The sequence below is a fragment of the Amphiprion ocellaris genome, chromosome 20, assembly GCF_022539595.1.
Source record: "Amphiprion ocellaris isolate individual 3 ecotype Okinawa chromosome 20, ASM2253959v1, whole genome shotgun sequence".
NCBI lineage: Eukaryota > Metazoa > Chordata > Actinopteri > Pomacentridae > Amphiprion > Amphiprion ocellaris.
This window is the reverse complement of record NC_072785.1, coordinates 14125425-14153115: the sequence shown is the minus strand read 5'-3', so window position 1 is coordinate 14153115 and position 27691 is coordinate 14125425. Positions and strand designations below refer to the sequence as shown.

Here is a 27691-nt window from a genome sequence, read left to right as displayed (position 1 = left end):
ATATATACAGTGTGTTACAGCATAAACAGAATGGGCAGAGGCTATGAACACGCTAATAAATTAATATATAGATGTGAAAACAATATAAATAGATCATCTAAATCAACAGGTAAAGATAAACAGTGGTATGAGTAGTATAAATAGTATAGATAGTATAACTTATGTATTCATATTAGACTGTTATTAGGTATAAGTAGCCTCCTAAAGGTTATTATTAGCAACTTTATTCATCGTTATACAGTTTACTGTATTGAAAAACTATCAGTCAAGGTTTTTAAAATCTGAATCTGCAAATTAACTATTAACTAAAGTAAAGTTCAAACACAGCATGGCCTATTACTTGTCAAGGGAAGTATGTTAGAACTGTCAGTATTTTAGTGTTTTGTTCTGTGTGTCCAACGTAATCCTGTCAGATTGTGTAGTTTTTTTAATCTTGTGGGGGACCACATGTTAAACCGCTGTAACCGGGATAGTAGGAGGAGCTTCACTGTGTCTTTACTGTAGCTGCTGCTGGAGCAGGTTAACGCTGCTGTTTAACACTGAAGCAAACACATTATGACTTAAAAAAAAACGACGTTTGTAAGTTCCTCCCCCGCACCGGAATCAAAATACAGACGATTACAGAGCGGCCCAGTTAAGGTAAGCTGACTTTAAGTTGTGAATTGTACTTTATTTGCCTTTTAAGGTGATAAAAGTACACGGACCTGTTGGAGAGAGCTAGCGTTAGCCTGTTAGCCGCTGGGAGTTTGGCTAGCTTGTGTTTTGCTGTTGCTTCCTAGTGACAGTAGTAAACACGGGAAGTAGCTCTGCTTGTGACTTTACTGTCAAAAACCGTTTGTCAGACAACAGGAAAATAGTTTTTTGTGACTTTTCTTTGCTGGTCGCATTTGAGGACATGTGGTGTGTGTGCGTGATACAGATGTTTAACTTTCTGACAGCGCTGAATAGGCAGGAACAGGGTCAGGTGGTCTCTGAACAAAAACTGAATTTAAAGTTGCAGCTGTAGGCAGTTGCCGTGATATTGATACTGTGTCCTTGCTTGTTTTGCAGACTTTTAAGTTTTCCTCCAGCAGCTTCTGTGACCCCAAACAGAAAGTTTAGTAAAACTCAGACCCCCTTCTAGTGTAAGACACCGACTGAAAATACGCCACTTCCATTTTTTGCTTGTTAAAGTTTTCCAGACAAGCCAGCAAACTTGTTTTTTTGAAGGTGGTATGTAGAGGTGGGAACTGAATCCTCAGCAGTTTCATACCCACATGACAAGCCATAAAGAGCTGACTGGTTAAATTTAGAGATCCTATCTAGTGTTGCCTGCTCAGTTCAGTACCTCTCATTTGAATGTGTTCGGATAACAGCACAACTGACCAGGACTTTATTTGAATTTTTACAATGATATCTAGTGTTTAAACAGAAACACTGGACCACTGGACTAACTGACTCAAAAGCAGATCTTGGTGTCTTTTCTATGTCACGTTTGTTTTAATGCTAAAGTGTGGAATAAGCAGTGCGTTGGGCTGCAATTAACAGTTAATTTCTTTAATAAATAGCTTCGCCCTGTCAAGTGTCAGACAAATTGTGAAAAATGCCAGTCATCCTAAAGCCCAAGGTAATTTTTAAATGTCTGGTTTTGTCTAACACTCTAAAACACAAGTTCAATTTGCAATCAGAGTAAAGCAGCGAATCCTCACAGGTTTTTGCTTAAAAAATAATTAGCGAAATAATTGACGGACTAATTGATTAACTGATTGATTGTTTCAGCTCCACGGCGGCCATCTGCTAATTTCTTTCACCAAATTTCTTTTCTTGCTCATCTGTATAAATGTTTGTGTGTATGTATTTTTCACTGCTCTAATAACTCTCTGTGAAATATTGTGTTTATTTTGATTCATGTCAGTATGGAGCTGATTTTGAATCATTTAAGCACTGTGATTACAGTGATAATCTGCCAGTAACAGCTCCTGTTATTATCAACCAAATGTTACTTTATTGCATTACTCATAAAATTAAACCACACAAATTTGTCCCAACATCTTAATTGCCCTCATCATCCTTTTATCTACATCATTTGGTGCGAGGCCAATGCATGTAATGAATGGAAATCTGCTCGCGTGTGTCTATTGTGTTGGGAAAAGCTGGGCGTAGGCCAGCCCCCTCATCTAATATTCAGCTGTTAGTAAAAGGGGGGATGCTGAGCGTGAGCCCGGCAGTGCTTGTTGATACTCTGTGCGACTGAGCAAGGATTGTAGTAGTGTTTGTACAACATTAGTGGTGAACTGACAAATATAAGTTTCACCCTACACCAAGGTAAGTGTTTCTTATGTTCTACTTTTTAGTGTTCTTTTGGGACTGTATGCCAAAATATTTTTCACCTTTAACAATTTAATGGCTTTCACTATTTTTCCTGCTATGTTGTGTCTGCTGGGTTTTACTGGGCATGTGTTTTGTTCCAAGGATGTGTCTGATCACAGCTGAACAGAGAGAGAGAGCAAAATGTGAACTGATTGGTTCTGATCCTGGTGTAATCGTCCACCCATTGTGTTGAGAGACAAGGAGCTGGGGAGGGTGTGTCAACAGGCTCTTGTTGCCATCACTATAAACAAAGGATTTTTTTTTCTCACTTCTGCTCTGATATGGAAGAACAGTTGGCAGGTGATCCCAGACTGAATAAAGTGGGTCAGATCCAGCAAAAAAAAAAAAAAATATGAAGATCCCGTAGCTATGCATTGATTGACTGCTCTGAATTTGGCTGGACTGTTGAGCCTTTGTGCTGACAGCCCCAACAGGCATGTGACATTTAAGCGTTTATTGACCTGAGCCTGAGCTGCTTGTCTGAAGGATTATGGTGAAATATTGAGCAGCGCGTTTGGTAGTTATTATGTGAAACCCACTGCCAAGGCAACTTGCAAGCAATGAATGCAGCTGATTAATTCTGTGTTGCTCTGGCAGGAAGTGCGCCTGACTATGATGGACGAGCCCAACTTGATGAATCATTAATGAGCTTTTTATTGATCGGCTGAATCCCTCATACAGTAAAAGCAGCCTTAAATGAGGGCTTTTTTTTCGGTTCCAGTGGTATTATACATTTGGTGTAAGGCAACTTTGGACATTTTAAATTATTATTCCAAGGAGATCACATATCAATGTAGGAAGAAGTTAGTGGCAAGAAGAGTAGTAAGGCAGGAAAAGAACTGTTGATGCACTAGTTGAAGTAAAAGGGATAGAAATTACTCAGTAAATTGAGGAACATTTTAAGATAATGCTTTAAAATGCGTAGGGCTGTTATAGATTATCTCCCCAAAGCGGTCCCTGTGCATATATTTGCCCAATTCAGACAATTACCTAGTCGAGTCTTACTGCTATTTTCCCATCAATGCAAAGCAGTTTCTATATAAAAGTGTACTCTTTTTCACCTATCGAACTTTCAAGCAGAATCGTCTTTTTTTTTTTAACCCAACTTCCACAATGTTCAATTCCAGGCAGTGGAGGAAGCTCAAACGGAGGATGGCCTTGATATAATTGGAGCACACAGTCGAGTGCACTGATTGTCAGAGTCTTTGTTACATCAAAGAGTCAGAGTTTAAAGACTATTGTCTGTCTTCATTGGTCTTTGATGACTTGGTTTGCTATCTTGAACAGAGCACTGTTATTGCGATGCCTTCATTATACTGAGTAGACAAACTTCAGTTCATGTTTTCAGCATGAGCAGACAGACTGAGCAAAACTGAATAGACTTTAAGGAGCCCTGTTAGCTCTTGTTTAATGAGCATGTTCTCTGCACTGTGCTGCTGTAACCATACTTACACATTCTTTGAAAAAAATGTACAGTTTCTTTTGAAACAAAAGCAGATTTGGTTGAAAACTTTTTCATTTGGGGACGTGTTTAGTGCTTGGAAAATAAAGTTACAGCTGCTACATGTAAACAATGCATATTTTAATGCTCACAAACACACAGTTGAAAGAAATTATTCTCTGATTGTATGGGTGTCTCCCTGTTTCTAGATTTGCTGTAACTACTTCCTAAACAAACATGTAGTCTGTTTTGTGCTTGTATGGGTGAGTTTTTGCATGTGAGCTGGGTTTGGACAACACTTCAAAGACACACCACACCCTCTCCCTGGCCATGATTTTAACGTCTCTGTTTGTCTCTTTGTAGTGCCGTACATTTAGCTGCACAGGCCAGACAGATATTGTTGCTGTCCTTTGCTTATTGTGAAAACTAATCTGCTGTTCTCTCACTCTACAGTGGTGTACAGGTGCTTAGCAGACAGCCATGGATACCACCACCTCCTTAAAGATGACCTCTCTGGCTGTCCAGAGTCTGTTCAGCTACGTGGAGGAGGAGAATCTGGCTGCCGTCAAAGCACATTTGGACAAGTTCAAGGATGTGGACAGCAGGAGCGATGTAAGTCGGCCATATCACGACAACCTTCCTGTTCGCTAGAGACATTCAGGGCAGGCCACGCAGTAATTAAAGGTTCTTTAACATCATGTACCAAGGGTTTTGCGGGAAACAGGATTTTAGATTTAGACTTACAGTACTCATAAAAGGTATTTAATCCACTTAAACTGGATGTTTCATGTGTCTTTGTCTTTGTTTAGACTGTAAAGTTTTGTTTTTTGTTGTTTTTACTGTTGATCACTGCAAAAAAGAGATTTTTTTAGTGTTGTAAAGTAGTAAAGCATGAACATTCTCTTTAAAAAGATTTTTTTTTTTTTTTTAGCTTTTTATGCTATTATTCCATAGAAACAGTGAAGCGAGACAAGACAAGAAAACAAATACTTCTAAGCAGAGTGAATATTTTTCATAGGTACTTAGATGAAACTGTTGCAATGTACACTGAAAGAAGCAAAGAGTGAATTTAGGGCAGCATTTGGAACCTCAAGTCAATAAAACCCCTAATGCAACACCTCCACACTACCCACACAGAATTTTGTGCCATTGTAGACACTGTCATTGTGATATATGATGCATAGATGTTATTTGTTATTGCACAAATTCAAGGATAAGTCCAGTGATATGATATGCTGTGAGCAAATTCCAGGAAAAGACCAAAACCCACAGTGAACTTCTACTAACAAGCATTCTCTATGTAGCTGAAGCCTTATTCAGGTTATTGCTCTGTGCTTTATATTGCCATTGTTGCCTATAAACTTCAAAATGCATAACTGAGCTATGCTGTTGATGTGTGTGACATTTAAATATTTTCTGTGTCTGTGTATATAGTCATATTCTTCCCACATACACCCTTCTGCTGCTGTAAATACTCACTTAAAGCACTAAATCCTGAACTGAAAGTGCTCCCTAGCAATTTAATTATCTACTTAAGAGTTGCATTTCGGTAGCATTTACTAAAAAGTACTGTGTATCATTGTTTTTTGCCATTTTAAAAAAATTGAAAGTATAGGCCACAGACATAGTGGAGCCTGAAAACACATTTTATTTTCGGTTTTTCGTGAGATTTGTTGTCAACACGAAACAACACGATTTTAAGCCCTTAATCTGACCAATAGAAAAACTGAGTAGAAGCCATACGGTATTTAGAGGTTGCTTTTCAGATTATCCTGCTGTAAAGCATTAGAGTTGAATCAAGAAATAATTTCACTGCTTGTCATTTTTTTTTCCAGGGAATTATCTGAGGGCTAAAGAGAAAATAGTATAATTAATTGGCTTTTTGGTGTGTTAAAAATCATTTTTGCTGTTTCACTCCATCCCCTGTCTCCTTGTTTCAGAATGGACAGACTCCCCTGATGGTGGCAGCAGAGCAGGGCAATCTGGAGATCCTACAAGAGCTAATTAGGAGAGGAGCCAACGTTAACTTGGATGATGTTGTAAGCGAGCAAATGTACACATATAACATCTCAAACTTCCTAATATGAGTACACCCCTGCACATGGGGTACATGCGGTGTACACGTAGTCGAAGCACAGGTGAAAAACAATGCGGTCATTCCAACCACATCATCCACCTGACAAAGAAGAAAGAACTAGGGGCCTTGATGTTCCATCTTGCTGAACTCACCACACTAGGGCTTAGTCCTCAGCCATTATGAGCCATCATGAGCCATAATGACAGCTTATTACAAACTTTTACCTTTGCGCTTTCGACTAAATGACAGGATCCTCTCGCTAGCCAACACCCTGTGTCTTCAGAAGCCAGCCCCCACACACGCACACTCTCATGCATGCAAGCGCCCTCCCACTTAGGCACACGCATGCATGCTCACACACCTCTCATCAACATCTCACGTACATGTAACCTGCTATTACACGTAGCACCCTCTAACTTCTGCTTACTGTCACAGAAGAAGAGAGGGAAAGCAGTACATACTGTAGTCACCAAGTCTTGTTTTTCGTACTCTACTCTTTGACACCTGAGTTTGTCAATGCGACACCGTGTTCCCATGAGCACCTGGTATGACCAGCTGGTAGGTAGGGTGCTTCGACCATTCCTGGTGTCCCATGTCCTGCTCTGACGGATCCTTTGTCAGCTGCGTCTGGAGTCTGATGGGAATTCTCACAGTAACTAGTTGTCTCTGTATACAGGACTGCTGGACAGCGTTAATCTCAGCAGCTAAGGAGGGACACGTTGAGGTAGTGAGGGAACTGCTGGAGAACAATGCCAACCTGGAACACAGAGACATGGTGAGAAAACACGCACAGGAATGTTTCTCTTCACTTACAATCTGCTGGTAAAACTAATTTTGCGTTTCATGAATAGAGAACTTAAGTGTAACCTTCAATCACCCGAAATCAGTCTAAGTACTCATATTATGTTTTGTTAAGTTCATATATTGTTTGCATTATTTAGGTAAAAAAAATAATTACGTTTTAAAGGAAGTTAGATAAAAAAAAATTGGGGTAGAGACATCCTGGTAGCTTACTGGGTGAAACATGTTTCAGTACTCCTGGTTAACTGGCCAGCAATTGCTTCTTGTTCTCCCTCTCACTCTTTCCACTTACTGATAGTTTTTAATCAATTTATACCATATATTACCAAATGAAACTAAGAAAAAGAATATTGAGGTATAAAGTGGTGCAAGAACAGGGCCTAGTAATATATTCCTAAAACCCAAAAACTTGAAAATTGATATTTATAGGTAAAAACTAGTGATGGTTACACAACATAAAAGAATAAGATTCTATGCCCATCTACTGTGTGTACTTGAAATGCTTGGTCAGAATTAACTGTGTCTTTATTTCAGTTGAATGCAACTGTCCCACTGCTGGTTGACAAGGATAATCCATTAGCTTGTAAATGGACAGAAAATGAAATTACTTTCTGTGTGATGGCTCCTCTCTGGTAGTAATTCCATTTATTGAGCTCTGGTTGTCTTGCCATGGGGCTGGGATATTATTTGCTTAACTCATCCAGATGCGCTCGCGGCAGACAGTCTGTAACTATAGCAGCTTTTCTGTATATGTATAAGACTTAGATGACATACGTGTGTTTATTACCTGGGACTTAATAGCTCAAGAGGCAATGTATGTTTCTAGGCTAGAATGCTAAAAGACAGTAATAGCGCAGTAAACCATTGTGACGTAGTGTAAAAGATTTACAGAAATTATATATTACCTCTAAAAGGTTGCCATTTTTTTATTTCTTTAGCTATTTTAGCATGGATGAGACATGTAGATTTTAAATCCTTGGCCGCTGTGACTTTATGCAAGTGACTCAGGACACCAACTGACTCATTACTCTTCAGGGTGTGTCTAAGCTGCACAGGAGAGATAACAGCCAGTCATCACAGTGGGATTATAAAAAGCCACTCTGTGTGATACTGTTCACTCACTGGAAAGAGTGTCACACCATCTGTAAATAGCACATTTTCCTACCACAAAATCTGCCTAGATTTAAACAGTTCTGTAAGCATGAATAGAATGACTATAATTATATACTCTGAATATAACATATATTGTATGTAGAGCTGTCTTCTCGACATGAACAAATCGTCTCCTCTCACAATATTTTATTAAACTATTAAATCTCCAACAACTCAACTGTATTGTGTATGTGTTTTCTACTCAGGGAGGCTGGACTGCTCTCATGTGGGCAGCCTATAAAGGTCGCACAGATGTGGCCCAGCTGCTGTTAGAAAAAGGAGCTAACCCTAACATCACTGGACAGGTACTGAGAGTGAACACACATTTTATCATCACTTACATTTGTGTGCTTATCTTTTCCATCTAAAATCCCAACTGAAAATGATAACTGATGTTTTGATTTTGGTTAGGTTGTTTTAAACTTTGGTTGAATCCAAAGAAACGCAGAGCAAAAACACACAACCGTTCTCTTCACCTGCACTGTGCAATGCCTCCCTTATCAACTGCTGTTTGAGTCATGTGAGATGGCTTAAAGCATTTGTATGACCGCAGGCCGAACACTGATCATTAGTTACTGTCAGCATGACTTCACCGCTCTCCTCTGCCCCAACAGTACAGCGTCTACCCCATTATCTGGGCGGCAGGTCGAGGCCATGCAGAGATTGTCCATCTCCTGCTGCAGCACGGAGCCAAGGTCAACTGCTCAGACAAGGTAACTACATACTGACAGATGTTCATCATTTACTTGCTTTAATCACACAGAAGATGTAGTTAGTGGTCAGGGTTCGGCGTTAAAAATTCAAGCGTCTTGGTCCGCATTCACCTTCGATTTCCCTAAGCCTCTCTCATGTCTTCCTTTATCTATTATCCTTCCTTCATAATTTATAACTTCCTGGGTAGCTGACTGAATCACCTCTTACCACACACGCCTCATGCACTCTATCATATTTCCTTCTTTCCCCTCACAGTATGGCACCACTCCTTTGATTTGGGCGGCAAGGAAGGGCCACTATGAGAGTGTGATGCACCTCCTGGCCAATGGAGCTGATGTGGACCAGGAAGGAGCAGTAAGTAGCATTTAACAGGTATCCAACACTGTCATGCTTTCATATAGGAAGACATGATGCTGGAAAAGCTGGAATTAAGTGTAAGATTAGTTGTAGTTTATGTAAATATACCAGAGAATACTGAAAATTGATCGCATGTAGACTGTCTGTCATAGCATGCATTAGTTGAGATTAAGATTCAAGTGCATTATGTAAGTGGAGAACAGCTTGGATATATTTTAATAGTTTTAAGGCCACAAGTGTCACCATCTTTATGTAATCTTTATTTCTATTGTGATTTTGCCCGAAGTAAAGGTTGAATTCAAAATGTATATATGATTGATGCAGTCATATCAGGAGCACTGCAGTGTAGGAGCTCTCATTCAAAATGATCCTCACAAGAAGACTTTTGTATGTTTCTCCATACATTATATACTTCTCAGTATATGACAGGAAAAAATTGCAATCATAGATGAAGTAAGGACTAGAACAAGCTTTTTTTTTTTAGCTTGTGTGTTGTTTTTGAAATTAAGTGTATGTATGTTGCCAAACGTGTCGCAATCACAATGAAAGGGTTATTATTCCGCCATGCCATTTTTCTTAATAATGATGAGAAGAAATTTTTCTTAGATATGTGTGGGATGTTTAAGAAGCCTTTGAAAATGTGAAGTCTGGAAAAATATAGAAAATTGTTTATTTTTATTACATTTTTGAGTGCCGGTAAGTGGCACCAACACAATAAACAACATGTAAATAATTGATTACAGCTTTGAAGCAGCACATCTGGGCTCCTTTGAGTCATGTTACATCTGTCCTGACAACCTGACTTATGTGTTTGTTTCATATGTACCATCAATAATCCGATAGAACTGCAGTAGTTAATGTTGCATAGTAGTTAATTTACATATGATCAGGAGATTAGAGTGTCTGGAAAATTAGAGTTATTTGGTTCTGTTAATGAGATGTCAATAATAAATTGTCGTAAGCCTGCAGTGTCCCCAAAGCTGCTGAAATAAACAGACAGCATGCGAGAGATACAGTTTGTAGTTGCAAATAATGATCTTTATTGTTTAATGAGCATTTATCATTTGAACATTTGAGACAGACACGTTGTTTTTACATCTGTTCATGTAGAGAAAAAGATTGGAGAAATGTTAGGACTTGAAGGACTCCAAAATGTCTAAGTGCTTCTCTGTTCATTTTTTTTCAGAATTCAATGACGGCGCTGATTGTGGCAGTGAAAGGTGGCTACACTGAGGTTGTCAAGGAGCTGCTGAAGAGAAACCCAAATGTTAACATGACAGACAAGGATGGCAACACAGCCCTCGCTATTGCTGCCAAGGAGGGACACACCGAGATTGTGCAGGACTTGCTCGACGCCGGCACCTATGTCAATATTCCAGACAGGGTGAGACACTTTACCACAATATTATCAGCCTGCTGTTTGACACCAACTTGATGTTGTAAAGTGGTTGATATGAAATACAATACGAATGAAATACAATTCATGTCTCTCTGTCTGATTTTTTCAAATTTTTCTGTTACCTCGTGTCTTTCAGAGTGGGGAGACGATGCTGATTGGAGCAGTGAGAGGAGGGCATGTGGAGATAGTCCGAGCTCTGCTGAACAAATACGCTGATATTGACGTCAGGGGCCAGGTAGGAGTCCCTCTCTTGCTGTCTTTGCAAATATATGGATATTTAAAAGCATGCAGGAGGCCTCCTTGTGTTCACAATGTAAGATATCACGCTGCTGCTCAAGACTGTTTATTTATCCTGGTTGATTCTTGGTCAAGTGAACATTTTCATTCATGGGAATATGTTATGGTTATGTTAACACACCTTAACACTTCATGCATGATGCTACACATTGCACATAACTGCCATGGACAATACAAAATTCTACATTGTATTTACGGCTATGCAAACCGGTCCATATACGTTTTCTGCATTTATGACACGATTGATTTTAAGATAAAACAAGCCAGTAATTACCTTGTCTTTTCCACATCAGGATGGAAAGACTGCCCTCTACTGGGCAGTGGAGAAAGGCAACGCTACCATGGTGAGAGACATCCTGCAGTGTAATCCCGACACCGAGAGCTGCACCAAGGTATGTGTAGTCAGGTGTAGAAGAGTCACATGTAGTTTGCCTTTTTGTTTATTGCTGCTTCTGATCTAACAAATGTGCCTTTTTATTTCTCTTGAGTTTTCATCTTGACATATTTCTGTTCACTGTATAATAAATGACAATACGCAGAATAGAAATGTTGTTTTGCGTCTGTTTTGGAAAATTTGTAAAATTACAGGGAAAAAAGTATGAATATTCACCTATTACAACCTACCTTGGGATTTCTTTCTTTCTTTAAAACAGAAATGTGTAGGGAGTGGTGTCTTTTATCACTTGTGTATTGTTGATCAATTGTAAAATTGAGAGTTACGTGTATAGCCTTATATGTTCTGAATAAGTTTCAGGATGAAATGAACTTGAATTAAATTGAGATGCTGTGTGTGTTTGTGTTTTAGGAGGGAGAGACCCCACTTATCAAAGCCACAAAAATGAGAAGCATAGAGATAGTGGAACTATTGCTGGATAAAGGAGCCAAGGTGTCTGCAATGGACAAGGTACTGTTTAAAACACACTAAAATAGCTGGTTCTAACAATACTTTTATCATGTTGTTTAGTTTTAGTGATCTGGAGATTCTATTTTGGCGTGTGTTTTCAGTTTGTTCCATAAACATCAATTCCTCAGTTCTGTGTTTTTCTTTGCTCAGAAAGGAGACACGCCCCTCCACATTGCCATCCGAGGGCGAAGTCGAAAGTTGGCCGAGCTGCTGCTGAGGAACCCTAAAGATGGCCGCCTGTTGTACCGTCCCAACAAAGCTGGAGAGACACCATACAACATAGACTGCACCCACCAGAAGAGCATCCTGACACAGATATTTGGAGCCAGTATGACCCATTTTTACATCCTATTTAGAAAGAAGTGTAACAAAATTAAGATTGAGATTTATTGTTCAGAAACTGAAATAAGTTAAACGGCTTAAAGTTTTTCTCGATTGTTTAACTTTTAAACTTTCTGTCTTTCTCTCTCAGAGCACTTGTCCCCCTCTGAGTCAGATGGAGACATGTTGGGTTATGACCTATATAGCAGCGCTTTAGCAGACATCCTCAGTGAGCCCACCATGCAGCCACCAATCTGTGTTGGCCTGTACGCTCAGTGGGGTAGTGGCAAGTCTTTCCTTTTGAAAAAACTGGAGGGTGAGTAATCCAACAGCATCAGAAAAACCATCTTATGAGAGAAAAAATTACAGAAATGTGCAAATTTGCTCTTTGTTTAGAGCCATTTCCTCAGTGTCTTATTCTGTTTTCTTGTTTTGGCTTCTCCTGGTATCTCCTCTTGTCTTGTTCATCAGATGAGATGAAGACATTTGCAGGCCAGCAGATAGAGCCGTTGTTCCAATTCTCCTGGCTGGTGGTCTTCCTCACCCTGCTACTCTGCGGCTCAGTGGCCGTTGTCCTGGGCTTTACTGTTGATCCCAAGTTGGCAATCGCCGTCTCCCTCAGCCTCCTCGCACTGCTCTACATCTTTTTTGGTGAGCGGACAGACGAACTAGAAATTGGATATTGAAAGTTTCTGCTTTCGTTTGAGTTGCTCCATAGTTACATGAGAGTGAAAGGTCAGTTGAGCAGCAGCCTCCCTTTGGACATGTTTGGGTCTCTTAAAGAAAACAGACGCTCAGGGCCTGAATGCAGCTCGAACTTTGTTAGTATGCCATCCTGCTGTCGAGAAGAATGTAGGGCAGGGTTTCTCAAGGATTTCTGACCTGTAAAAATATCCAAAAATATTTTGACCCCACCAAGTTTCCATGTTAATTTCCGTCTGGCATATTTGTTATTCAGTTGTGAGCGTTTGTAGGGTGCATCAAAGTCATTAAATAGACCAGTTGATATATTAGAAATTCTTCAATAAAAAAATGTAGTAAATAAATATTAGTACACATGTCATAGAAATGTCCTGCAGTTCTCTGTAACTCATAGGCTTGGTAAGATGTCACACCAAAGCGCTTGTAACTGCATTGCTCACTAGAGGGAGCCATAGTACAACTAATATCCACTTTTTTCCCTTTCTTGAAATTCTTACTTTTAAGAGGTGAGCCTGTTACTGTTTAGGAACAAAAATATAACATATGGAGCAGCAATATTCACCACACATGTCCTTTCCTGCACGCAGTGTTGGTGTACTTTGGAAGCCGACGTGAGAGGGAAAGCTGGAACTGGGCATGGGTCATCAGCACCCGTCTGGCTCGCCAGGTCGGTTACCTGGAGCTGCTGCTCAAACTGATGTTTGTCAATCCTCTTGAACTTCCTGAACAGACCACTCGTGCCCTGCCTGTCAGGTAACAGTAACATACAGACACAGAAAAACACCATCTCTTGTCATTACAGTTTTCTTCCAGAGTGTTTTAATCTAGACAAAAAGTATTAACAAAAAATGTGCATACATGTTCACAATTACTATGATTGAAACACTGGATTAATATGAGGGATATGAACAGTATTGTTGATATTGTTGACATGATTAATTAAACAGGACAAAATATTTTTTTTCTCTTTCGCTCATCATACAGGTTCTTGTTCACGGATTATAATCGTCTGTCCAGTGTTGGAGGAGAGACCTCCATGGCTGAAATGATTGCCACGCTGTCAGATGCCTGCGAGAGGGAATTTGGCTTCCTGGCCACCAGACTCTTTAGGGTTTTCAAGAATGACGAGGTCCAAGGTGACATCACTGTTTTCAGCTTTATGTCAGTTGTGTAATGATCCATTAATCAACACATAAAATCCCCCAAAAAATGAAACAAATTTTTATGGAGATGATAAAGGATATTAAATGTACACACTTTTTGTCAGTTTCTCACAACTTATTTAGGTTTATTTAGGTTGAGGTTTCTAGGTGGTACTAGTATATGTGCTGCTTGTTTCTTCTGATGGTGTGAATATACTGTCTTTTGTGCAGTGTGGGCTGCCAATGCAGTCAGATTTACTTAAAATGTTTCCCTGTTTAGTTGAGGCGCAAACCACGCCCTTAAATGAGGTGGTTATAATTGTCTTTCGCTGTAATTGTCATGTGAGCAGAATTAGATTGTTAGAAATGCTGTTTAAGAATGGGACTAAACATAATGGAGCTCTTGTAAGCATAGCCAGTTCCAACTGTAGCATTTCACTTGTATGTATTCCGCAGTGGTGTCCCACCGTGTAGTGGGCCCCAACCACACACCAACGAACCAATACTCGCACACAGTGTTTAAGTGGTCATAAGGAGAACAGGGACTTTCACTGGAAGTCTACTGCACAAATTGAACTGGTGGGTCAAGAAAGGAAAAAAGACACTAAGAATGAGATAGTTAACTGTCATGCTAAACAGCGCTATTGGAGCAGGCTCTGGCCCACCATGGTTGTGTGTGGTCATCCTTTCCATCACATCTGTCTCCCTCCTGGCTAAATACGTTTAATTCTGTCTTGCTGCTCCAACCTCCTGCTTACTGTTATGTATCATTTCTGTAACGCTGAGATAGCCTGCAGTGGACTGGTTTTACTTGCTTCATATGACCCAAAAATAACCATCAGTAACAAAAAAAAAACACAATAGTGTGGCAACTTATAATCCAACAAAATTAATATGCTTCAAATAGTTGAGAAGGAACAAAGATTTATGACCACAGCTCACAGTGAGTCCAGTAGAAACACAAATTCAATTTTGATACTTGGTAGTCTGCCAGCTAAATGATATGGTTATTTTTGAGTGTGAAGCTGCTTTGTTATTGCAGTTGTGAACAAAAAGGAACCGTGAAATATAATTATAAGACTGGGTTCTGATGTGTCAGTTAGAATCAAAGTGTCAGATTGATTTTTATTCCCACTTCACCTCTGTGGGGTGCCATCTTCAAAGAGGTACAAAACTTGGACTCAACTAGTGTCTTGTGCACAGTGTATTGATTACCATAGCTAGCTGGGCCTTGTTTAAGTGTCACAAAATCCCAGTAAATGAACACATAACTATGATCAGACAAACGTGAATAATCTCAATTTTAAGATTATTTTAAACTGTTCTCTACTGATGCATGAAAGTAAAGTTCCAGGGGACATGTTCATGGACGTTCAGACCATAGTACTACTGCTGACAAAAAAGACATACACTAAACTGTTAAGCCAATGTTTTCATCACTAACTACATCCTTCCTCATATAGTATTAATATGTGAATGGAGGGGTAACGCCAAGACATTGTTTGCTTTGTGCCCTCTGTGTATCTGTTTAATATTACTGTCTGTCTTTCTCCAACACCTCAGGTCAAAAATGGAAGAAAACTTGTTGTGTTCCCTCGTTTGTGCTGTTTGCATTGACACTAGGCTGCCTAATCACTGGTATGGCACTGTTGGCTATCTTTAAGGTGGGTTGATCCAATTTTTTAAAATGTGGGTTTTTTTCGATGCATAGGTATATGGAAATGCTGACACTGTTGTTGGTATTTTAGTTTTTACTGAAAAAATCCTCCCAATCATTGTCCAATCACTGACAGCTGTAATTCTCTAGCTGCTTGTGATAAGTTGTCCAACATGGATTCTTTATTTATATTCACTTACTTTTTATTTTAAAGTGAGAGGGCAGTCAGAAGACAGGGTGATATGGATTCATTTGGGCAGAAGTAGCTACAGGGAGACCTGCCTCATTAACTATCTGTAGACACGTGTTGGTCTTTTAATTAGTTTTACTTTTATGAGTCTTACTCTTTTTACTCTTCCTCAGGTGGACCGAGCGAATCTGACAGTAAATGCTGTGTTGATAGCCATGGCTAGTGTGGTGGGTCTGGCCCTACTGCTCAACTGTAGGACCTGGTGGCAGGTGGCTGACTCTGTATTCAAGTCCCAGAGGAAACGCCTGCACAGTGCTGCCAACAACTTGCACCAGCTCAAGAGTGAAGGATTTATGAAGGTAGAATAATACACTTTTTCAATTATGCTCAATCAAGGATACGTGGAACTCCTCGGACATCTTACTGACATAGCGAATGGGACATTCCATTGGCTTATGAAGTTGTAATTTTTATTTAAATCAATTTTCTTTTGTACATAAACATTGAAAATTAAATTGCTTTGAGTCATGATGTTTTTTCATGTCTCTCATCAGGTTCTGAAGCACGAAGTGGAGCTTATGTCAAAAATGGCCAAAACTATTGATGGCTTTACCCAGAACCAGACACGCATGGCCGTTATCATTGATGGGCTGGACGCTTGTGAACAAGACAAAGTGCTGCAGATGCTAGACACGGTGTGTGTTTGCATACACTTGAGTGTGGACAGATAAATGATGAGATCAGAGTCCTCTTGAACGATCGCAAACTAATGACAGAATTAAATTTGTCGACATCTGCCACTCAAGAAAATGTATAACCATAGACTGATGTAGAGCAGCTGCTCTGTGGCCTTTCACCTATGCACACAGAGCCCACACATCTCTGTTGCAGTGAAGCCACCTTGGTGTTCCCAGCTGCCTCAGCACACCTCCAAGTTTAGATTCTTCCTCCCAGCTGCTGTAATTTAATTTGCTTTAGCCAAATGTTATTTGGTGAAGTAATCCCAGAGAAGATGGCAACCTCCTGTGTACTAATGTAATCTTCTCATCTCTTCAAGCACCTCCCAGTCACTCTGAAACCATCTTCTGTTGAAAGATTCAAAAAGCACTCACCTATTTTATAAATTAGACCTTTATCAATTACCAAATTAAATAACCCCCCCCTCCCCAGTCTCTGTACTGTTCCAATCAAATATTGCGCATTTAAGATGAAGACATCATGTGAAGGTGCCTTCAGGGACAGTAGTTCATCATCCTGTGGGGCGAGCTCGAGGGTACTGGTCAGGGGTTAACAAACCATGAATGCGTGTCGCACAAATCAATGTCCTATGACACAGTGTTCCTTAGTTAGAAAAGTGGAAATCCCCAGCACCATGTGCTGTGGACAGTCAGCTCTTACAGGAGCCATTAAGTTTAAATACTACAGATGAATGTCGCCTTGAGTTGTCAAGTCATGGATTGAATGGATTGTGAGCTACTCATTTTTACATTACAGCAGTACTCACTCTACAGAGTGATCTGCTGTGCTGAAAACTCAGTTTTTCATATTACTCAACTGGGGCAAGATCAAATTCAAAGACTTGTGCATATGCAACAGTTTTTTTTATAGTTTGAGAAACGTTATGAAATAACAAAAAATGTCCTTTCCTTTTTCATTCCAGGTCAGGGTCCTCTTCTCCAAAGGTCCTTTCATCTCCATCTTTGCCAGCGACCCCCATATTATCATCAAAGCTATCAACCAAAACCTCAACAGTGTGCTGAGAGACTCCAATATCAATGGACATGACTACATGCGAAACATTGTCCACCTGCCAGTATTCCTCAACAGCAGAGGACTCAGTACAGCCAAAAAACTTTGCATGGCAACCCCCACCAATGGAGAGGCAGTCCCTGCTGATGGTAAAAAAAAACCCAGATACACATCACATTGTAGTATCTGAAAATACAACAAGGGTTGCACAAAGACATTATGAGACGTTTTATAAACTCATAGGTTTCTATGCTGGTTTAAGTCTTAGTTAATCTAATGACTCTTTGTCTCTTTGTGTTTCTTCTTCTCTTCAGGATGGCATGAAGACATGGACAGGAGGGTATCTCAGGGCAGCCTGGCCCAAGACCAAGTCAAGTTGGGCGGCAAGAGCACCCTTAGTCGCAGGGTAACGGCTATTTAAGTCAAGTTTATTTGTTCCAGGCAGTATTATGTACCATATGTTTTTGTGGTTTACGGGCCTGCATCAAGGGTTCTTAGCCCCAGCCAAGCTTTGTAAATTAGGAAAACAAGGAAGAGCCATGGCACATCAACAAATGGAGAAACCTAAGAAGTGGCAGTACAAAGATGGTTTGGGTTGCAGTATGAGTTGTAGGTTGAAGAATGACATGGATGACAGACAATAATAGAAACAGAAATCCAGGAGTAGCATTATAATAAGCTCTAAGAGCCTCCGTACAAGATGACTGAACTACTCTGTATTGGCTCTTAAAGATGTTTCACCGCTCATCCAAGAAACTTCATCTTCAGCTCTAACTGCCTGATGGAGCTATATATTGTCATCTTCATATATCCCATTGCAAATGACCCATTAATGACCCAAGACTCACATGCCTGGTGGTGAAAATTGCTGTGAAACTGCCAGGTCAGGGATGACTCAAGGTGATAATAGTGGTAAAACATTCTCATCTTGAGGAGCTCTCTCCTCGAGATTGTTAGTCTCGACGAGAGATCTCAAGACTAATAGTCGTGAAGTACCTGCTAACTTTTGTCACAGACCTCCTCCTCTATTTTAAAATAGAGGAGGCTGTATTTTAAGGTGATAGTTCCAGTTTAAAATAGGTGATTTCTTTCATTCCTCTCTCAAACCATCTGTCTTCTATGTCCAGAATGTTAACACTGTCATCCTTAAAATAATTTTATTTATCTGTTAGTATTACATCCAAATTAGGTATACCAAGACCAATAATAAACCCATGGGTTTCAATAGTGTCTTCGCACCTTTGGTGCTTGGACCCTAATAACAAATCAAAAAGACAAAACATAACTGAGGAGAAGGTTTTAAAACACTAACAAAAAGAAGACAGTTATTTATACTAAGTGAGGTAAAATTTATTAGTTTTTTCTTGACCCTTACTCATACAAAACTCACCCTATCCAGAGATGTTCCTAATAATAATAATGATTGATATCTTTAATCAGACAAAATGAAAATGCAGTTAGCTGACCACAACCTGAACAGAAGGCATTTGTGTTTGGGTGAGAAATGCAGCAGTAGAAACCCTCACTGCTCTTGCTTTTCAGTTTCCTCCCTGAAGGGGGTGTTCAGTACAGGCGTGGTGTTGGCAGGCAGTGCAGAGGCCAGAGGACAGAAGGAGACACACAGAGACGAAAAGAGAGGTTCTCGGTGTGCGGCCAAGGTTCCTGGTGTAATTGATGTAATGGCTGTTTATCCTTCCTGCTGGGTTGCCACAGCCTAATGACAAGGCCTAGCAGCAGTGGGTCCCTGTGACAAAACACTGGCACCAGGTCTGCTGGCAGGAGGCTAAGTGACTCTGCTGCTGTCGCTGATGCCTTCCTCCCTCCTGCGAGACCTTCCCACTACCCCCCTTCCTTTCCGCTTTCCTGTCTTGTTTGTTTGTTTGACATTTGTTTGTACCTCGGGTTTATCTAGTACCCTCAATTATTGGTGTTGGCCCCTTTATTACGGGGCAGCATTCTCTTTTTATATGCCCTCCGCCGCTAGCTAGCTCTTGGCAGGAGGGCCATTTTTCTACAAGTGGAGATTAAAATGAGGGCAAGAGGGGAAAATGAATTAGTGGCTCTCCATTTTCATGTGGCTTCTCAAGTGAAAGGCATTATAAGTATCGCTACATCTTATTTACATGATTTTGAATTAAACTAATCATCATTATGAGAAACATAAGTATTGTTTGGAAATAGGCATTCTAGTGCTTTTAAGTACGAAATCAATCACTTAAATTACCTAGTGAAACAGTAAAACAGTAAAAATCAATACATGTTGGAAAGTCAGCCACACAGAGGTGTCCTTATGATAGACCTTTTCAGTTCTGACTGAGTGGTGGCCATATGTTTCATCTCTGAGAAAGAGGTCATGAGACTGGCGTTATAACTTCAAAGTCAACCAAAAGCCTGGCCTTGGCTCATGACCATGGCAGCTGTCTGATATCATCACAGATGTTCTCCGGTAGATCTGTGTCAATAGCTCGCCTGTGTGTCATGACTTTTCAGCTTTGGACAGTGGCTCTTTGATTTCTTCTTCTTAATCTTTGCAGTCACACGTTTAATACTGTATGTGTTTTTCCCATTTAAAGATAGATTGTATCGAAGGAAAGGCTCTGTTTATACTCAGTCATGTCCCATTAAGGTGCAAACTTTTGCTTGATTTTCATTGACCATCAGTCACTCCTTGTGACTGATGGTACTCATATACTAAAACAGATTAAATTTTGAATGGGAGAAAAATACTCCACAAATGTTTAACTGGATTGCGTATAAATCAGTGGATAGAGTACATATGACATCATGAAAATTAACACTTGAGGCCTCATCCTCACTTTTGCATGTATTCCTCTGTTCAGGCATCGGATCTTAAGATGACATTGCCTGAGATCACATGTTGACCCTGAAATGCCTTTTCTCCTGTCTCATGATACACAGCGTGCGACAGTGGTAATGCTTTCTATCGGATTTCTGTCAGGGTCTTCAGTGTTTCACTTGTGCTTTGTCTTCGGAGAGCTAACTTGAAAGATTTAAAACTTCTCAGTACAACATATGGCTCTTAAGTGTGCTGTGTCTGTGTTGTTTTTCATGTGTGCCTTGGAAACGACCCGTTTTCTTGATGTTGTTACACAGAAAAATTTGTTTTCTTGATTTTTCTTCTTGAAATCACGTTTTATCACTCAGTGTGAGATGACTGAAGGTACATGTTGGAAAAAAAGTGATATGTAGGAGATATGTTAAGCTTGGGGGAAAAAAAGATTGAAAAACGTTCACCAAACTCACGCTAATAAGAGCCGTTGTGTGTTAAGGACACATACCGACGTCGCCAGATGCAGAGGACCATCACCAGACAGATGTCCTTCGACCTCACCAAGCTGCTGGTGACTGAGGACTGGTTCTGTGACATCAGCCCACAGACCATGAGGAGGTTGCTCAACATTGTTTCTATCACAGGTGAAGATCAAACCAGCATTTGCCACTACCATTACTCTCATATTGTTACAAGAAGAACACCATTTCGTTTTTTACATCAATAAAGGTGATTTAACAATTTTTTAGGAGAACTTGTTTGTTCATGTAAGTCAGCCATTGAGGAAATATTGCTGCAGATGTAGGATGAACAAATACAAAACAGAGCTCTCATGGGATTTAATTGTAAGCCCGTAGAGCCTAATAACCAAACATTTTTATGAAGACTACATTTTGATTATATTTTAATAAATTTTACAAGGGGTAAAGTAACAGAACAGGCTATTTATTCTCTGCCCCATTGCTGTCAGGTCGCCTGTTGCGGGCCAATCAGATCATCTTCAACTGGGATCGGCTGGCATCGTGGATCAATCTGACAGAGGAGTGGCCTTACAGGACGTCATGGATCATCCTCTTTTTGGAAGAGGCTGATGGCGTGTCTGACCAGGTCACTCTCAAGACAATCTATGAGAGGTATACACTATATGAATCATAACATCTCTTGTTTTGTTTTTTATTTACGTGCATATGTTTTACGGACTCCTTTAGTCCATCTACATGTTTTCTTTATTTCTCTTTCATACTTTTCTTTCCTTCTTGTTTTAACATTTTACCATTCTTCTTAGTCTAAGTTAAGGTCAGCACTGGCAGACTGAGGACAACATTAGCATAATTTGAATTATCCCAATGGAAATCAGGCCAAAGGAATTTAGTCAAGTGACTCAGATGCTGTTAATAAAACACTGAATCTTCCCTGAAAAGATTAACAAGCCAGAACAAAATGTCAGAGATGGAGTCAATAAAGAATAATTTTTTGGTTGCTGTGAAATACTGATGTAAGTAACTACAACCAGCAGGTGGCAGTAGAGGATTTTGTTTTCCATGGGGGCTGTTACCGTTGCACATTTAGAGCCAAAGGCTGTGACTTCAACACAAATTGGCAGCTGACAGACAGATTTAGTAATTGATCATAATATTCGAGGCAAATGATGACTGAATTGCTGCCTTGACTTCTTTAGATTCACAAAGGGACACTTTTACATAAAAACATACAAGAGGCAACTTAAGCTCGAATAGAGAGCAATAAAGAAAAAGTGTTATCTCCTTGTGAATATACAGTATGAGTGTTCATGCCTGTGAGGTCACAAATGCTTTTAGGCGTGCTCACCACAGGAGGAGACCGACAGAGGCTGAGTCGCTGGGTTTGGGTGCTGCTGTGCATCAGTCGCTGGCCTTTAAAGGTTGCACTCTGTCACAATACACTAGCGCCCACGACTCCTGCGGCAGGGAAGTGTCACAGACCGTTACTGTCAGCTAGTCAGCCAGCTAGATTCAGCAGACAACCCTCCATCCCCCATCTTCAACACAAACCGCTGCTTCATTAGACTAAGTCTTTGGTGTTTGATTTTTAAAGGACGGTAGGTATTACCTTCCATGTTTTGTATTGAAGAGGAGGATTACTTGGGAAGTAGCAGCAGACAGAGCGTAAAGTGATAACTGTTAAGCGTTTCAATCAGAAATTCTAGATATTATGAGTATTATCTGTGTCTTTTGTTAATTTATGGAAAAAACGTTGCAGAAAATAAAGCAGGAATATATACTATATGACAGCTGTAAAATTCTGGTATGTTTCTACATCTAACGAAAGGCCTGGATTTAAGTGCTCTTACCACCGCATGGGATCGTACTCAGGCTACTCATTAGACTTAATATAGCCATCATCTTGTTTTTGACCAATGGTCCTGTCTTGCTTTATCTTCCTCTTCACTGGGTGTCTTTCCAAATGGCTGCTCTGTTCCGCAGTGGCCGTCGAAGAAGCTGCCTTAATGATGATGACAGGAAGCCTCAAACAGGCTAAACACGACGCCTTGCCTAGAGGCCTTATCTCTAGCACCAATCTTCCACTGATAAGACTCAGGCCTCTGTCAGTGTATCTTTTTCTGTCTCTGCTCTTTTCTTCCTCTTTCTTATGATCTGAGGCTCTTTAGGTCTCTTTTTTGTTCTGGATGAGTTATTCTGTCTTTTTCCCTTAGCGATGGACAGGCACTTGACTGGCCTCTGAGAACCTCAGGTTCTTTTTTCTGTCTGCTTGAGAAATAGCTAGCTACTTCTCTTTGCTCTCCTTATCAGCAGCCTGTATGAATATGCACATGCACCGTTCATGTGCCGGCGTCTTTTTTGGTAGCTTAACTTTGACCGGGCGACAATTTCGTTTAGCATCTTTTTATTTAATTCTCTTCGTACAAAACCAGTGTGGTTCACATCTCGCGTGTGTTCTTTGTTTTAGTACACGTTAATGTGTACAAGTTGTCGTGCTCAGCCATTTTTACATAGCAGAACTGCACATCCCCTGAGCGTTACTAAGTGAATATATTAGTGGTGAAGTGAATGTGGGGGTGAGTCAGCCCCTTATAGGTCAACTGTCGCGCTGCATCTCAGTCACAAGGCAGCATGCTCTTCCTCTCCCCTCAACTTTGTAAAGCTTGCTACAGCTTAGTACGCCACAGTGCACAGATTAGAAACATTATACATTGTAAATCACAGGATGAATGAACTGTACAACTGTGGTGGGAACAAGAAATATTTTGTTTGCATGTCATCATCATTATCAGAGCAAAACAAAAGTAAAAGTTTGTGATATTTTTGTGAGATCCTTAAAAAGTATCTTCCTTCTATGCCAAAATATCTTGTCAGTTTAGATTGTATCTTCTACCTAACATGTTAAGTTAAAACCAGTTTATCTTATACACTACTAAATCACATGGAAATGTTATTTAAAAATGCACAGTGCCTTCCAGTGAAGAAGGTGACAGCCACTCTCTGCCATGTACCTTAAACTCCTAGAGAAGACAGAAAAAAATAGAAACACTCACCCACCTTCCCTTCCTATCTCACACAAACACACGGGCTTTCAAAACAGCGAAAAGCTTTTTTTAGCAACTTGCTTGGCAATAACAAGCGTCCATGAAGGGCTGTGAAGTGTCATTGTAGGACACGGCGTAAAGAGGAAAGTGTAGTGCTAATTCCCATAGCGGGAGCAGGCTTGTACAGCCTTCCTAATCTGTTGGAGAATGTCTAATCGGTTAATAACTCCAGTGATTTCAATCATTAATGGTACAACCAGGGCCTGGCCAGACGAATGCAAGGTAGCAGCAGGACAGAACTGTGTAGCAAAAATGGCACTGTCTGTAGAAGATTTTGGCTCAAAGCAATCAAGCTTACACTCACACACATGCACACAGAGCATAGCTAAAATGTTTGTATCACAAGTTCTGCAGGGAAAACTACAAATTACACCTCGAGCAGTGAGCCAGCACTGTGACCTGCCCAGCACACTGACAGAAACTGAAGAGAAAACAAAATAGAAAGTGCTTTGGACCAATTCTCGTACTTGTAGCCGTCAAATTAACAACCCCAAATCCATCTTTCGAGCGGTGTTTTGTTGATCGCTAGCAAATTGAATTCGAAGCCTGCAGCCTTGTGACTACTATTTTCAGTTATATAATTTCTTCCCTCTCAGTATTCTCTCTTCTCAGTTGTCCCTTGTTGTAGCTGCCATTAGAGATTTAATGACTGTAGCTAACCTGGCTGTCTCCTGCTTCATGGTTATTGCTTTATAGCAGCCCTGCCATTTCCAAAGACTGTTAATGGGCCTTTGTATGTTTATTATCTTGATGTTGTTTAGAGTCATCACATTCCATTTTGCCAATTAATGGAAGCTGTTCTGTAGAGTAACTTTATGTGAGTGAGCAAGTACAGGTTCAGGATGTCGTTCTAATGCACTTCTTTTGTAAAGGGTTGGCATCATCCAGGGTTCTTCTTTTGCAAATTTTGCCTTAATTTTCATGATCAGCAGTTTAGTTATTATGCAAGTTTAGCATTAACAACAATGACTATATTGTACATATATTATCTTGCATTTGATATACGTTTTACCAGTAATTGCTTCCAGGTGAATAGAATGCAAGTTAATCACAGGCATAACTAAAGGAGGCACAACAACAAACAAACTGATAGTCAACATATAGTTGACTTAAAAAGTACTTTAGCAAAAAAAAATGTATGTACCTTCATAATGTAGACTTGAAGCTGCATACTGGAGACTTGTATAAATTAAATAATTAGTCCGTTGATGAGTTGTGCAAAATATGAAATCTTTTGTCATTGTTTCAGCAAAGACTTATTGGTTCCGCCACTCAAATGTAAAGATTTGTTGTCTATTACCTTTTTGCCTTCTATAACAATGAATGTCTTTGGATTTGAAATATTGGTTGGACTAAAATAAACTATTTGAATTTGTTTATTACATATATATTATGTAAAAAGTTGGTTAACTACAAAATTAGAAGCATACCATCACAAAGACGAACAAGTACAAATCCAAGTTAATCCAAGATCACAGGCTATTATAAACTCTGGAATGTGTGAAAACATCTTTAGGGATTGTTAAATGACATACGCTCACGTTTACATTTTACATCACAAGTGAGTTGTTTGAAAGTGAAGTAGTTTCGGTTGTCGGTTTAACATATTTGGATTTAATGATGAATGATGGTGGGTTCAATCAGAAATCAGACCCTCAGAGAGTTTATTCCTGGACGCCCAGATCCAGTTTTCAGCACTAGAAAAAAAAAGTGTCACTGGTCCACTGAGCAGGTTCCTGCACTGCTTTGACATCTGGTGCCCTGTCTGTGCCAGGATGCCCCCGCTGCACTCAGGAGTGCGTTTCTGGCGCTGCACCTGAATCTTCTGTTCATTACACACCCACACATACATACACACAAACTAGTGCATGCAGTACACCTATAGACACACACCTAGTAATTGTAGTAATGCATGCACCTTGTACCAGAAACAGCATTTGTCCCTACAAGGTTTTGCCATTGAACCTATGTATGCACCACATCAAATCACATACACATTGAGCATGTGGTACAAAAAAAAGTCACACATTTTCACACACATACTCTCTCTCTCACACACACACACACACACACAGCTAGCTCTGACACCAGTGCAAGAACATATGTCACCCCCAACTCCTCTGAGAATCAGTGTAATTAATCAGACCCTGAGATGCAGGCTGTGTTCAACAAACGTGCACATGCACACACTCGTTCACACAGCGCAGGAAGCAGAACACAGCAGAGAAATTGTTGTCAGGTAAAATCGTAGTGTTTAGAAATGCAGTGTCACTGTGTTTCCTCGTCTTCGTATGTGGAAAAAAATCTCCAAATCTCGATGCACTCTATTTTTTCAATCGTTAGGTCAAGGCATGCCATTAATCAACTGCTCTCTTCCCCTCCATTTTGCTGGCCTGACCCTGCGTTCATCCGCCAAACAATCACTCTTTCAGAGACGTGACTAGAGCCAGGCACTTCTTGGACACTTCAAAACTTTTTTTCTTCGCTAATCACAGTCTGAATGAACATGTAGCCCTGCAATTCACTCTTAATTAGAGAGACTCTTATCCCAAGGACTGAAACATTAAGATGACACTCTCTTCATTCAGGATTACTTTAATTGGCACAATTATTGTAATTTGGTTGTAATTATGTACAGGGATAAAAGCGCCATTCCAAAGCTCGTGTGGGTGATTCTCTTTATGTGGAGTCCTTTAATAAGCTCTTAAATATCTGGCCATTAAAAAAATGGTGAAATCTTTTTCTTTTCTTATAATGAACACTTCTGAACTTTTTCTGCCCTCAAATGAAAAGTCTTTATTTTTTGCCATGGTGCCTATTGTTCACGTGAATTTCTGTCACATCTGTTATACATTCTATAATCTAGATGCACAGCAAATGCTCAAAATGTTTTTCTTCTCTTTCACTCTGTCCTCTGAGGGAGCCCATTGTCCCTGTACTAAATCCCCCACTAGGATTTATTTCAGTGAAATACAGAGTAAAACTGGTAATTCGAGCACTTATTGCACTGCCATTTGCCAAGAGGCCTAAAAACGTGTGAATTTGTAAAGGCTAGCGTGGAGCTCTATGTCTCTAAAGAGTTCTGGCTCCATCACTGATAGGACAGCAGCATTGAGCCTGCACACCAGTGTGCTGACAGACCACCTGACTTGACGAGCAGATAAAGATAGACGGAGACAAAAAAGAAACTGTGGTTGGTGCTAGATAAAGATGGAAAAGGGAGAGGGGTGGAAAAAGATAAGAAAGGGTGTTAAGAGAGAGTGAGAAGAAAGAGTTCAGTCTCAGGAGGTAAAACAAGGTAAAGAAATCAAAGTGTGTGAATACTGTAGAGGATCAGGCCAGATACCAGCAGGATTACTGTGTGAGAAGTTTGCCATTGGTGTGTTAATGTCTCAAGTGTGTTCTAAGCCTCAGGTGATGCTGCTGCTCCAAGTGAGATAGATAGTCCAGGTGGTGGACACACACAGATACATGCACATGTCTCTTGGGTCCCACGTGGCTGTTTGTATTAGTGAAACCGGTCCTCTGCTGATTCCACTTGATTATGTGTGTGTTTCAGTTTGGCCTGTATTGTCATTTCTCCATCCTTCAGGTGTTTACTGGTGGCGACTAAGGCATGAATCAGTCTCAGCCAGCTCAACACCACTCAACCCCTGCTGAGCTGCTTAAAATATAAAAAAAATAAAAAAATAAAATCATGGCAGCCTTGTCCAGAATGTACAGGTGACACGAGAGGAGGTGTGTGTGTGTGTCTGTACGAGAGGATTTTTTGGTTATGTATGTGTGTGGAGGCTACCACGTGAGAAAGGAAAGAACGTTGTGCAGCATTCTTTGTCAGAAAATCCGCAAAGCTCTTTTCATTTCTGCCTGTAAGCCTAGGTTGAAGGATTAGACTAATTGGTCTGAAACAGAGAACTGCTCTGTTCTCCTTTTCGACAAAGCACAAATAATCATTTCTAATGCAATGAACGTGTCTACTACACCTTTACTGACCCCTGCTCTGTAGTCATAGAGTTGTCCGTCAGTGACGACAAGGTTGGATTAGCATTTAATGTGATGTGAGAT

The 27691-nt window shown here is 40.2% G+C and overlaps 1 protein-coding gene across 6 annotated transcripts in view; it reads left to right on the top strand.

The window, feature by feature from the left end:
* Window positions 1-481: 481 nt before the first annotated feature.
* The window catches only part of kidins220a (kinase D-interacting substrate 220a), a 44362-nt gene continuing 17152 nt past the window's right edge, over window positions 482-27691 (top strand). For 5 of the 6 annotated variants that reach the window (XM_035946444.2, XM_035946443.2, XM_055005766.1 and 2 more), the window contains exons 1-23: window positions 482-639; window positions 4244-4402; window positions 5731-5829; window positions 6544-6642; window positions 8027-8125; window positions 8435-8533; window positions 8790-8888; window positions 10078-10275; window positions 10427-10525; window positions 10881-10979; window positions 11393-11491; window positions 11642-11819; window positions 11964-12128; window positions 12284-12463; window positions 13102-13267; window positions 13499-13650; window positions 15220-15320; window positions 15677-15862; window positions 16058-16198; window positions 17164-17401; window positions 17567-17658; window positions 20543-20687; window positions 21014-21176. In XM_035946444.2, coding sequence (XP_035802337.2) covers window positions 4271-4402; window positions 5731-5829; window positions 6544-6642; window positions 8027-8125; window positions 8435-8533; window positions 8790-8888; window positions 10078-10275; window positions 10427-10525; window positions 10881-10979; window positions 11393-11491; window positions 11642-11819; window positions 11964-12128; window positions 12284-12463; window positions 13102-13267; window positions 13499-13650; window positions 15220-15320; window positions 15677-15862; window positions 16058-16198; window positions 17164-17401; window positions 17567-17658; window positions 20543-20687; window positions 21014-21176 — 3029 coding nt within the window. In that variant the 5' untranslated portion in view covers window positions 482-639; window positions 4244-4270. Of the gene's footprint in view, window positions 640-2164; window positions 2305-4243; window positions 4403-5730; window positions 5830-6543; window positions 6643-8026; window positions 8126-8434; window positions 8534-8789; window positions 8889-10077; window positions 10276-10426; window positions 10526-10880; window positions 10980-11392; window positions 11492-11641; window positions 11820-11963; window positions 12129-12283; window positions 12464-13101; window positions 13268-13498; window positions 13651-15219; window positions 15321-15676; window positions 15863-16057; window positions 16199-17163; window positions 17402-17566; window positions 17659-20542; window positions 20688-21013; window positions 21177-27691 lie in introns of those variants that run through there. The other variant, XM_035946439.2, reaches the window with a different exon arrangement.